The sequence below is a fragment of the Moschus berezovskii genome, chromosome 3 (assembly GCF_049115385.1).
Source record: "Moschus berezovskii isolate FMDL1 chromosome 3, NW_MosBer_1.0, whole genome shotgun sequence".
NCBI lineage: Eukaryota > Metazoa > Chordata > Mammalia > Artiodactyla > Moschidae > Moschus > Moschus berezovskii.
Genome location: NC_142462.1, coordinates 52,591,094 through 52,605,340, shown reverse-complemented (window position 1 = coordinate 52,605,340; position 14,247 = coordinate 52,591,094). Strand labels below are relative to the sequence as shown.

At 37.1% G+C, this 14,247-nt stretch overlaps 1 protein-coding gene across 1 annotated transcript in view; it reads left to right on the top strand.

Moving 5' to 3' along the window:
• Window positions 1-14,247, top strand: part of RELN (reelin) — a 593,433-nt gene that overhangs the window by 491,488 nt on the left and 87,698 nt on the right. Inside the window, exons 37-41 of the mRNA XM_055420724.2 lie at window positions 296-380; window positions 1,211-1,393; window positions 4,316-4,487; window positions 4,589-4,691; window positions 6,405-6,634. Of these exons, the coding sequence (XP_055276699.2) occupies window positions 296-380; window positions 1,211-1,393; window positions 4,316-4,487; window positions 4,589-4,691; window positions 6,405-6,634 (773 nt within the window). The remainder of the gene's footprint in view (window positions 1-295; window positions 381-1,210; window positions 1,394-4,315; window positions 4,488-4,588; window positions 4,692-6,404; window positions 6,635-14,247) is intronic.

Genomic DNA, 14,247 nt, shown 5'->3' with positions numbered 1-14,247 from the left:
TAAAAAGGCTTATAGATATATAATGGTATGATTTTTGCACTGCTTTCTATAAGAGTCACAGCAAAGTGTGACTTAGAGTTGAGCCAATGAAATGTTGTTATTCAAGCATAGGGAATGAAAGCCATTGAAAGGGGAAATGATCGATTTTTCCTTCCAAATTGGACCAAGTATTGTCTCTTGATCGTTATGCATCTATTATTTAGCTAATATAAGTTAGATATAAAAATCAAAGGAAAATACTCTTGCAAATAAAGTAAGATTGCTTAACATGTGTGTTTTTTTTGTTTGTTTGCAGGAAGGACTACGGATGCTCATTTCAAGAGATCTAGACTGTACCAATACGATGTATGTCCAGTTCTCACTTCGATTTATAGCAAAAAGTAAGTTGTTTCTATGGGTATGAATTCACTATTTCCCTTCAAGCAAATTTCCCCATGCACGATTCCTCCTCTGCAAAGAAATAACAGATTTTAGGCCCATAAATTTTGTTATATGGGACAGCTAACATAAATTTGAGTGCATAAGTGTTCACAAATGTTCTTCTATAATATATATTCATTTTAATGTCGGGGTAAGATTGCTACTTATTTTATAATGATTTCATACAGAAATAGTAATCATACTAGTCCTCTACTGGTTAAATTTATCATCACATCCCTGAATCTTTTTTCACCACTTATTTCTAGCTGAAAGAAATTTAAATTAAAAAATTTTAGCTTTTGGAAACTTGGGATTTTCTTTCACAGATGTAAACCCCTAAAGCCAACTCTGTCATTCTGACCTTTCATATTAACTAAATAATTTTCCTGACAAATAATGTCATTTGGTTATAAGGAATTTTCAAGTAGACTTTTGATAATATCCTGAGATGTAAATGTTTAACCTTTTGTAGAGCTGTGAAGCCTATAGAATCAAAAAATTTTGACATAATATTTCCTAAATGAAATATAGAAAGATAAGTGTTCATATTGAGAAAAAGAAGGAGATATTACTGTGTGAAAAATCCAAGATTTGGTGTGTGTTTTGAGATCTATTTATCCAGAAATTGCAACCCATCATCACTTCAGTTTGCCTCAGAAGCATTTGGACTATAAAGCATCTGTGTGAATGCAAGTCAGGTTATGCATTGATGCAAAAAAAAAAGTCTAAGATTGTACAGTATTCCTGTTTTTATCACAATGTGTTTATGCCTGTGTTTTCTTCTTTCTAGGTACCCCAGAGAGGTCCCATTCTATTCTATTGCAATTCTCCATCAATGGGGGAATCACCTGGCACCTGATGGATGAATTTTACTTCCCTCAAACTACCAACATACTTTTCATTAATGTTCCCTTGCCATACACTGCCCAAACCAATGCTACAAGATTCAGACTCTGGCAGCCTTATAATAATGGTAAAAATGCTCACGTTCTCCTATGGTCTAAGCTGATTGAGGCATGTTAACGTGCTTTTGCCTAAGGTGTGGAGGAAGTGTTTGTCAGCTAAGTGACTTCGCTGTCAATAGCACATTTTGCATGCTTCACTTTTGAGGAATTTCAAGGAATATTTAGTTTTATATATCTCTACCTTCATACTTGACTATATATTATCTTCATGTTTGACTCCGATGCAAATATAGCTAAATCCTGTCATAATGCTATGCTTTTTAAAAAATAATCCAGCTCTACCGTTAGGTACTCATCACTTGTAACTACATTTTTTACTGAATTCATTTAGGAATACATAGTTCTGAGTGCGGCACTTCGCTAATGAGACAGAACAATGTTAGAGCAAAATGCTGTGACAAAGAAGGACTGACACCAAGCAGATAGTGCCTAAGATAAAATATTCCATCATATACACTTGACTCAGTGATAAGTTAAAATGAATGTATAATTTAACAGCATTTTCAAATGGTTATAGAAAACAATTTTACAGATTTGTAATATTTTATTGCTTCCTGTATTTCTGTTAACTGCTTTTTATAAAGGACCAGACTCTATCAAATTGTACCTTTAATGGCCTAGGTAAGCACAGAGAGATCATATTAAGCGAATTCTTTGCAAAGGTAACACAGAAGTAGATAAGAAAAATGTACTGCCATCTCTAAAACTTAACCTGAATGTTTCCTTTATAACCAGTAAGTCAAAAAATAAAATAATTGTAACTTATTGTGAACAGAAAAAACAATCTTGTATGATCACTGAGTCCAAAAATGCAGCCAGTTTTACAATCCAGAGGATAGTTGTCTTCATATTATGTTTGGAATGCTTACCAATTTTTCTTCATTTCTTTCACCAACTGCTTCCAAAACAAGAAAAGGGAAGAAAGCTACTAGGATTAGAACAGTGACAGGATTAGAGAGGGAAAGGCACATGTGACTTCATTTAAATAATCAGATTGTTTCTATAGGCTTCTATTTATAGATCCTTTTATATATTTTATAAGAATTCTACTAAAAGTAGAAATCAATGAAGAAGCAACCTTGGGGAACCTTGTTGTTTCTGCTTGGCATGGTCTTATCACCTTGTTTCCAGTTCAATCCAAGCAGTGTTTTGCACAAGCACTGGGCTTGCCCTTCTTATCTTCTCAGTAATATCTTCCTTGGGCTTCTCAGGTGGCTCAGTGGTAAAGAATCTGCCTGCAATGCAGGAGACCCAGGTACGATCCCTGGGTTGGGAAGATCCCCTGGAGTAGGAAATGGCAACCCATTCCAGTATTTTTGCCTGGAAAATCCCATGGACAGAGGAGCCTGGTGGGATATAGTCCATGGGGTCACAAAAGAGTTGGACATGACTTAGCAATAAAACAGCAAATATCTTATTAAACAACCTACCTGAGTTGCTGAATCAAATTCTATGACAGCCTAAAGAGTGATTTTCCTAATTTTCTGTATGTTCCCATATAGCTCCAACTAAACATACATGTTTTGAAAAGCATTAAGAGAAATATCAATATCAATAACCTCAGATATGCAGATGACACTACCCTTATGGCAGAAAGTGAAGAGGAACTCAAAGGCCTCTTGATGAAAGTGAAAGAGGAGAGTGAAAAGGTTGGCTTGAAGCTCAACATTCAGAAAACAAAGATCATGGCATCTGGTCCCATCACTTCATGGGAAATAGATGGAAAAACAGTGGAAACAGTGTCAGACTTTATTTTGGGGGGCTCAAAAATTACTTCAGGTGCTGATTGCAGCCATGAAATTAAAAGACGCTTACTCCTTGGAAGGAAAGTTATGACCAACCTTGATAGTATATTAAAAAGCAGAGACATTACTTTGCCAACCAAGGTCCATCTAGTCAAGGCTATGGTTTTTCCCGTGGTCATGTATGGATGTGAGAGTTGGACTGTGAAGAAAGCTGATCGCCGAAGAATTGATGCTTTTGAACTGTGGTGTTGGAGAAGACTCTTGAGAGTCCCTTGGACTGCAAGGAGATCCAACCAGTCCATTCTAAAGGAGATCAATCCTGGGTGTTCATTGGAAGGACTGATGCTGAAGCTGAAACTGCAATACTTTGGCCACCTCATGTGACGAGCTGAATCACTTGAAAAAACTCTGATGCTGGGAAAGGTTGGGGGCGGGAGGAGAAGGGGACGACTGAGAATGAGATGGCTGGATGGCATCACCGACTCGATGGACATGAGTTTGAGTGAACTCCGGGAGTTGGTGATGGACAGAGAGGCCTGGCGTGCTGTGATTCATGGGGTTGCGGAGAGTCGGACACGACTGAGCGACTGAACTGAATTGAAGGGAAAAATAAAGTAACATGTAACAGAATGTTTTCTTCTGTGTAATTTTTAACAATTAAATAAAGCTGCACAAGAAGCCAGTGTTGTAATGGCCATGGTCCTTAAACCTAAAGGAAACATGATTCTGAGTCATGAGTTGACTCTAAAATATCCTGAGTTGCTCCATAAATAGACTAGTTAGTGTAACTCATTTCTAAACCCACAGGCTGACCATCCATCCTCATAGATTCAGGCATGTTACAGATGTCCCTAAACCACAAAAGCATAATTCAGAGCCCACTCTTGCTACTGGAGGGTCCATAGTACCATAACACTGCTGTGACAGGAAAGGAAGCAAACTCTTACCAGTCTTCTGAAATTAGTGAGGCTCTTTCATGCATTGTCAACTTGAAAGGATTGAAAGCATAATTTTTTCCAGACTTTAATCGGATAACACAGTATTGTATAGTTTGTGCTTCTTTGTCTAGAAGGCATATGTTTAAACCAATAGTTACTGAATTCCTTCTGTCCTTTCTTGCTTTGAGCAAAAATGTTCATCCAGTTTTCACCTTTGAAAAACTTGCTTTATCCAAAAATTCCGTAGGTAAGAAAGAAGAAATCTGGATTGTTGATGACTTCATCATTGATGGAAATAATTTAAATAACCCTGTGATGCTTCTGGATACTTTTGACTTTGGGCCCAGAGAAGACAATTGGTTTTTCTATCCTGGTGGTAACATTGGTCTTTATTGCCCATATTCTTCCAAAGGAGCACCGTAAGTATTTAATTGAAAAGTTAAAAATAAAGCCACTGCTCTATAGAGATCACAATGAGCTTTTGCCTAAATGGATTCCTTGTTGTTTTCTTGTATAACAGTGAGGAAGATTCAGCTATGGTGTTTGTTTCCAATGAAGTTGGTGAGCATTCCATTACTACTCGTGACCTGAATGTGAATGAGAACACCATCATACAATTTGAGGTACTTGACTTTGTTCTATGAGTAATGCTTTAGATTTTATCTTGAACAAAAGCTAGGAAAGAGAAGGAAAATCTCAGGTGATTTCATGCATTATGACTTTCCATTTTTGTGCAAGGACAAAAGAGGTTTTACATCATAATTCATTTTTATTAGCAGAATGTATTATCCTACTAAAGTTTATTTCTGAATTTTTAGTCCTTTATTTATGACATAATTTCCTCACCTACTACAATGAGAAATTGTCAAAATAAATTATTTCAAGCATTATAAAAATGAAAAGGACTATACTATTCTAGTGCCATTTTCACAATTTTTATGTGTTACTTAAGACCCAGGTTAGTGTGATTATAGTCTATACCAGGCCAGCACTTTTGTGTAATATTTATCATGATGTCATGAATTTTACAGATAAAATAATACTTACTATTTTTTTTAATTTCTGTATATTTTATTACTCTTTATAGACTCCTTTTATTTTTCAAGACAGAAATTTAAAATGTATGGAAGAAAAACTTTTATATATAGTTTAAAAACTTAGATAAAATCAGCAGAACCAAAGATACATTGTGCTAAGGTTCAATAGTCTTAACTTCTGAAGGTACTTGTTTCATGGTTGAAACCTGTACTAATCATTGGACAGGCTTCAATTAGTGCCTAATTGTGTCAACAAAATTTTTAATATTTACTCTAGATTAATTGTATCCTCTAAATTCAAGTTGTTTCTTTCATCTTAAAATCAGAGACCAAATGATGCCTTAGTGGAGAAATTATTCTCTATTTTAAGCTTTCTGTTATATTTTCTAATTTTTTAAGTTACTTATATAACCTTCTTTTATATATTCTATTATTTATGCTTTAAATGTTAATAAAAAGTATTACCTGTGGTCCTTTCAAGAGTTCTGTTATCAAAAGAATCTAGTTAGAAACAAATGCCTATAGTTGAAAAGTTTACTCATCAGAATAGTTTACCCATCAAAAGAAAAGAGGAGTAACTTCAACAACAACAAAAATTATAGAAATATATCCAGTTGCTATGACAGCAAGAAAATGTTAATCCCAATTGGAAGAGGGAAGTTTTTTTCATGAAAAGAATCTCATGCATTTGTTTAAGTTTTAGTTTAATTCACTTGAAAGCATGAGAAAGGAATGAAGTGATTGTTTCCCTCATATTTGAAAAGTCCTTTCTGAGAATGTTCTCACTATGCCAGGGAAATGGTGACAAAACTTTTATTTCATTCTGTTTTAATATTGAAAACATACTGAAGATTCTCCATGTGCAAAACTTGGGACTGTTTGAAGGTGTCACAAGATGAAAAATAGAAGGTCTTCCCATCCAGCAGTCTGAAAAAAAACTAATGGTTAAAATTAGAGAAATAGTCTTTTCACTACAGTTTGTATGGCTTGGCAATGAAGGTGGGCTAAAGGTAAATTTTGGAATTCCATGCCAGTCTCTGCCTTATTCACTTCCTAGCTTTTCATAAGAATGAGGGAAAATAAATTTTTCATGAGGCCCTTTGAGGTTCTTTATGAAAAAGTATTATTTAAAAAGGTAATATGCAATATTACTCAGGCAAAACAGAATTTCATGGTGTTAAATATTTCAGCAAGACAGTTCCCAGGAAAATGGACCCTCGAGAAAATAATGAAGTGGTGAATCATTTCAAGGCTTGTTGCTCTGAGGTAATTTGTATCATTTTTTTCTTCTTCGTCAAGATCAATGTTGGATGCTCAACTGATAGCTCCTCTGCTGATCCGGTCAGACTGGAATTTTCCAGGGACTTTGGGGCAACCTGGCACCTGCTTCTCCCCCTCTGCTACCACAGCAGCGGCCACGTCAGCTCCTTGTGCTCCACTGAGCACCACCCAAGCAGCACCTATTATGCGGGGACCACCCAGGGCTGGAGGAGGGAGGTCGTGCACTTTGGGAAGCTGCACCTTTGTGGGTAAGGACCTGCTGCTCCCAGCCATGTTTTTCTCATTTCACAGTTTTCTTCCTGATGTCATGGTTGACTTGCCACCTTACGTTTCTTCCTCAGCTCTCCACTGAAAGCAGATCAGTGGATGTTTAAAACATAGGACACTGAGCTGACATACTACTAATTCATGGTTTGAGTGTGTGTGTGTACTCGGTTCTGTCCAACTCTTTGTGACTGCATGGACTGTAGCCCTCCAGACTCCTCAGTCCGTGCAATTTTCTGGGCAAGAATACTGGGGTGGGTTGCCATTTCCTACTCCAGGGATCCTCCTAACCCAGGGATCAAATCCAGGTCTCCTGTGTCTCTTGCATTGGCAAATGGATTCTTTTACCACTGAGCCTCCTGGGAAGCTAAAGAACATTTGGCTTGAAGATAGATTTAAAAGAGCACACTGTAGGCAGCACCCTGTCCTGAGGTTCATATCTGCATGGGTCTTTATTAGATCAATTAAGAAGCAACAGAAATATAGTTTTCCCCCAGTGTTATAATCTGTTCCCCACCTCACAATTTAAATGCAGTTAGAAGTTTTACTTTCAAATATCTACTTATATCTTTTGTGCAAGGAGAGGGCACATATGGAGGATGGAAGCCTGCAGAATATTCCAGGTGTTTCATAAAAAAAATATATATATATATATACACACACACACACATAAGCTCTCTTCCCCCAGGTATTTCTATTTTTTCAACCTCTCTCAGTATTCTTGTTACATATATGTGACTCTTCCATTGAAAGGTTATGTGGAAGTAAAGAACTTCAATCCAAATAAATATGAAATGAAAAGTATAGTTCAAAAAATAAGACTAATAATATAGGTGAACAAAGAGAGAAAATCAACGAAGCAGCCTACTTCAGAATTTGTCTTTTCCCTAAGAATAAAGAACTTACTCTTTCAGGGTATTTAAAAAAAAAAAAGTACTAATATTATACTTTCAAGATGGGGACAGATTTACATTCCCCATGTGAAACTCAGCATAATTAGAAGTCTCAAGTCTTCAAGTGAAACTACTATTACCTAGTACTTTTCCAAAAGGGTGAAAGTGAATCTTCAAAAGTCTTCATTCTCTTTGAACATAAATCCATTCACTTCTCATGATACCATCAGCAAAATTTTTGTAATTTGATTGCTAAGGACTCTAATATTTTGTGCTATTGAGTATATCATTTATTATTTCTTACTGTTACACCAGGATACTATTCTAATTATTAGAAAATCTAATTTAAAAAAAATAAGCATTACTAAATAAAACATCCTCAAGATTCTTTAGAAGTGATAGTTGAGGAAGCAAAGAGAATCTCTGAAGACCATAAGAATAGATAGAGCTGATGACTCAGTCAGCACAACCAGAAAGCTGCTGTTAGGGTGTGAATCTGTCTATATAAGAATTAGCAGGGGGAAATAGCTCAGGAAAAAACTTTTTACACAAAATCAGTTGTGTTATTTAGGATTATATGTTGCAAGATATATAAAGAGGCTTATCAAAAGCAGTGGAAGAACTTATTAGAAACATGCTAGGAAAAGCATGGACTCCACTGAGAAAGTGTGAGGACATCAACAAAAGGAGTTTGTGATCCTTTTTATTGTGCTAATAGTAACATCACTCATCAAACTCCAGCTCTCATTTTCTAGAATTCTTAATTATACATTTCTAGAAAAGAAAATCTGAGCCAGTCAGCTATGGCCAAAAGGCCAAGAGCTGCAACAGAGGGATAGATGCCCAAAGTCCATGTTTATGGGCAGTACTACTGTTGTTTAGTCGCTAAGTCATGTCTGACTCTTTTGCGACCCAGTGGACTGTAGCCCTCCAGCTTCTCTGTCCATGGTATTTCCCAGGCAAGAATACTGGAGTGGGTTGTCATTTCCTTCTCCAGGAGATCTTCCCAACCCAGGAATCGAACCTGTGTCTCCTACATTATAGGTAGATTCTTTACCACTGAGCCACCTGGGAAGCCCTTATGGGCAGTGTAGACAGGGAAAAATGGTTGGATCGCCAATCACTTTAGAACCTATGACCAATACCATGGTATTGTGAAAAGCTCCAGGTTTTCTTTTTAGTGGACTGTTAATTTCTTCCAATGTCTCAGGTAAGAATTAGGTTAAATAGAAAACAACCATAAAGATAGGGTGAAAGACACAAGTTTAGATTGTCTTAACAACTGAGACATGCTTCCAAAAGTTCCTACATGAAAATAATCCATTTTAAAGGCATATGAAATAAGATCACTGCCAAACAGAGGTACTGAATGAAGCTCCCCACCCCAGGACAGTGTTCCAGGGTCCCAGAGCCTGCACCAGTTGATTTTGCCCACCAGTCTGTGCTTACACATGAGGCGTGGTAATATAATTTGAGCAAGAGAAATGCAGACATCTATATTTTTACCTACTGATATCGGGATTCAGTTTAAAATATGCCTCCTCTAATTATAAAAGGTACAGAACTTAACCATCTTGTTCTTTGTATTCCATGTGATTTTGATTTCTATGAAAAGAAAGTAAATGTGTTAAGGAGGCATGCCAGCTCTTACAATGGTACGAACTTACCTTTAAAACTGACTTCAACCGTTTCTGCAAAGAAAATAATTTCCCTTAGAAGTGTTTTCTAGTCCTTGCTTCAGGAAAACAATTAACACTCTTCTTAAAACCACACAGACATGAGTTGCTGGAAGGCAAAAGTTAAATTTTCTCCAACTCAGTGAACCATTCCTTGGTTTGTATTCAGCATGGTACATAATAGTGGCACAAGTGCTAGATGCTAAGAAAACTATATTACCCGTGTTTAAACTGCCCTTTTATGTGCACTCACAGGACACTAGATACCAAAAAAACTATACTAAATGTTTCAGGTGCAGAAATGGCGTTTTTGGCATTTCAAATATCAATTCACATTTGAAGCATTAAGTGTTGAGCTTCCATCACATTTTATTCACATTACCCTTGTGTCTTTTTCATTTGGAGTCTTTTTGTCTTTGAAACTTCCTAATTGCTTTTGCTTTATACAGTTTCATAATGAGTCAGCCAAAACCCCTATTTAATGAAAGCACTGCTGTGTGCTTGAAATTTAAAGTTTACATTTAAAAAACAGATCCTTTGAATACCACTAACTTGGGAGAACAGGCACTGACATTCACTAGGGAGGGTGGCAGTGAGAAATTTTCAAAATAAGATTTCAGCAGATGGGGAACCACAGTGAAACCAGACCCTTCAGTCCATTTATCATAGTGCTTGCAGTTTCTGTGTCAAGACATGTGAACAATAATAAATATCCAACCAAGGTGGTTCATTTGTATTCAGAACATTTGAATAAATAAAAGTTCAAAAAAATCCATGTAGGCTTTTGTTCAAAGGAAAACTCCAGCCATTTCCCTCAGCTCAGCAGTCTGAAAGTTCAAAAGGTAGAAAGTGCTTCTTGCCAAGACTAAACTCTGACAGGTATTAGATAATAAAATTTAATTATGAACTGGAATTTTGGGGACACCTTAATATAGTTGGAGTCTTGATATGAACAATGAAATTAGGGTTAAAATTATATGTCGGAACTTGACTCTGTTGCTTTACTACCTACTAAACTTTAGAAGTCTAATAAATGTTTCTGATACTGACTTCTAATTTCTGTTTCTCAAATAAAAAATTATTGTGAATTTGGTTTCTATATGATTGAAAATTGGGTCAGTTCATAGGGTACTAATATGAGTGCACTGGGTCGGAAAGATCCCCTGGAGAAGGAAATGGCAACCCGCTCCAGTATACTTGCTCCAGTATACTTGCCTGGAAAATCCCATGGACAGGGGAGCCTGGTGGGCTGCAGTCCATAGGGTCGCAAAGAGTTGGGCATGACAGAGTGACTAACACCTGTGACTTGTGTCAGTTCAGTTCAGTTGCTCAGTCGTGTCCGACTCTTTGCGACCCCATGAACTGCGGCATGCAGTCCATCACCAACTGTCCATCACCAACTCCCGGAGTTTACTCAAAATCATGTCCGTTGAGTCAGTGTTGCCATCCAACCGTCTCATCCTCTGTCATCCCCTTCTCCTCCTGCCCTCAATCTTTCCCAGCATCAGGGTCTTTTCAAATAAGTCAGCTCTTCGCATCAGGTGGCCAAAGTACTGGGGTTTCAGCTTCAACATCAATCTTCCAATGAACACCCAGGACTGATTTCCTTTAGGATGGACTGGTTGGATCTCCTTGCAGTCCAAGGGACTCAAGAGTTTTCTCCAATACCACAGTTCAAAAGCATCAATTCTTCTGTGCTCAGCTTTCTTTATAGTCCAACTCTCACATCCATACATGACTACTGGAAAAACCATAGCCTTGACTAGATGGACTTTTGTTGGCAAAGTAATGTCTCTGCTTTTTAATGTGCTATCTAGGTTGGTCATAACTTTTCTTTCAAAGAATAAGCGTCTTTTAATTTCATGGCTGCAATCACCATCTGCAGTGATTTTGGAGCAGAAAAATAAAGTCTGACACTGTTTCCACTCTTTCCCCCTCTATTTGCCATGAAGTGATGGAACCGAATGCCATGATCTTAGTTTTCTGAATGTTGAGCTTTAAGCCAACTTTTTCACTCTCCTCTTTCACTTTCATCAAGAGGCTCTTTAGTTCTTCTTCACTTTCTGCCATAAGGGTGGTGTCATCTGCATATCTGAGGTTATTGATATTTCTCCCAGCAATCTTGATTCCAGCTCGTGCTTCATCCAGCCCAGTGTTTCTCATGATGTACTCTGCATGTAAGTTAAATAAGCAGGGTGACAATATACAACCGTGACATACTTCTTTTCCCAACCAGTCTGTTGTTCCATGTCCAGTTCTAACAGTTGCTTCCTGACCTGCATATAGGTTTCTCAAGAGGCAGGTCAAAAATGCAAAAAAGCAAAATGGCTGTCTGAGGAGGACTTACAAATAGCTGTGAAAAGAAGAGAAGCAAAAAGCAAAGGAGAAAACTAAAGATATACCCATTTGAATGCAGAGGCCCAAAGAATAGCAAAGAGAGATAAGAAAGCCTTCCTCAGTGATCAAAGAAATAGAGGAAAACAAAGAATGGGAAAAACGAGATCTCGTCAAGAAAATTAGAGATACCAAGGGAACATTTCATACAAAGATTGTCTCAATAAAGGACAGAAATGGTATGGACCTAACAGAAGCAGAAGATACTAAGAAGAGGTGGCAAGAATACACAGAAGAACTGTACAAAAATATCTTCATGACCGAGATAATCATGATGGTGTGATCACTCACCAAGAGCCAGACATCCTGGACTGTGAAGTCAAATGGGCCTTAGGAAGCATCACTACGAACAAAGCTAGTGGAAGTGATAGAATTCCAGTTGAGCTATTTCAAATCCTAAAAGATGATGCTGTAAAAGTGCTGCACTCAATATGCCAGAAAATTTGGAAGACTCAGCAGTGGCCACAGGACTGGAAAAGTCAGTTTTCATTCCAATCCCAAAGAAAGGCAATGCCAAAGAATGCTCAAACTACCGCACAATTGCACTCATCTCACACGCTAGTAAAGTAATACTCAAAATTCTCCAAGCCAGGCTTCAGCAATATGTGAACCGTGAACTTCCAGATGTTCAAGCTGGTTTTATTTTATATTTTTACAGGTACTATTATCTCCATTTTATTTTTTTTAATTATTTATTTTAATTGGAGGCTAATTACTTTACATTATTGTATTGGTTTTGCCATACATTGACATGAATCTGCCCCGGGTGTACGTGTGTTCCCCATCTTGCACCTTCCTCCCACCTCCCTCCCCATCCCATCCCTCTGATTCATCCCAGTACACCAGTCCTGAGCATCCTGTATCATGCATCGAACCTGGACTGGCCAGCAATTGCACTCCTGGGCATACACACCGAGGAAACCAGAATTGAAAGAGACACATGTACTCCAATGTTTATTGCAGCACAGTTTATAATAGCCAGGACATGGAAGCAACCTAGATGTCCATCTGCAGACGAATGGATAAGAAAGCTGTAGTACATATACACAATGGAGTATTACTCAGCAATTAAAAAGAATACATTTGAATCAGTTCTTATGAGGTGGATGAAACTGAAGCCTATTATATAGAGTGAAGTAAGTCAAGCTGGTTTTAGAAAAGGCAGAGGAACCACAGATCAAATTACCAACATCGCTGGATCATCAAGAAAGCAAGAGAGTTCCAGAAAAACATCTATTTCTGCTTTATTGACTATGTCAAAGCCTTCTACTGTGTGGATCACAATAAACTGTGGAAAATTCTCAAAGAGATGAGAGTGACTTGTGTGACCATCTCTATATCTAGCTCCTCTGAAAAAAGACTATCTTCTTTGAACTGAGTTTTAGACATAATAAAATATACTCAATTATTAATATTTCTGGCCTGCTACCTAAATATATAGATTATTTCTAAAGAGTTAACTTACCTTCAGCAATATGATAGGACAATCATCTTACAAGTAAAAAGCAAAATTACTTTTCATTTAAAGAGAAATTAAGAAATAAGAGACATTTAACTAAAAATAAACTTGACTTTGTCATTTGTCTCTTTAAAATAATCTTTTGAGGCTCTCTGTTGCCAATAGGACAAAATCCAAAATACCCTAGTATGGCTCTTAGGGCTTTCCACAAAAAGTGACTTTCAAGAAACATAGTCCAAGGCAGAACCAAGGACAAAAACACAGAAAATTCACTTGGAATTGGAAGACAGGATCAGAGGAAGCATAATGGAGTAGATCCAAGTCATTCTTGAATGTCCACCCACATGAACTAGTAAAGGAACCTGGCCAACCCAAATGAAGGGGCACTATTGATGACGTGGGACAGCTCAAGTAACTAACCATGTGGAGATTAACCTGCTGTCTTGGCATCAGTGTCACTCAGTATGCAGTATTCATATGTTAAATCGGCTCCCAATTAAAAAAAAAATTGTGATTTCAAAAAAAAAAAAGAAAGAAAGAAACACTAACTGAGCATCTGCTATGTGTGAAACACAGTACCAGGCACAAAAGAGATTGCAAAAAAGAAAAAGTATGGGCATTGGTCTTAGGAGCTCATAGCCAAAAAGAGAAATAGGTGTGCTTTTAAATACTCACAGCTGTGATAGCTATAATAATGGAACTTCCATCAAAATCATGGAAGAAAGAGAAAGAGCTAGTTTTTTACCATATTACCCAGCAAATTTACTACCATCCTATCCAAAAAATTGAAAACAGGTATTCAAGCAAATATTTGTACACAAATATTCATAAAAGCACTATTCACAGTAGCCAAAAAGTGGAAACAAACTAATGTCTGTCAGTTGATCAATGAATAAATAAGTTGATTTAGCCATACAATGTAATATTATTCAGTCATAAAAAGAAAATATTTCTGATACTTACTACAGCATGGATGAACCCTGAACACCTATGATAGGGGATTAAAGCCAGACAGTAAAGGTCATATAGTATATGATTCCATTTATATGTAATGTCTAGAATAGGTAAATCCACTGAGACAGGAAATAGCTTAGTGGTTTTCAGGGGCTGGGTGTAGAGGAGAATCAAAAGTGACTGCTAATAAGTGCAGGATTTCCTTTAGTGTGAAGAAAATG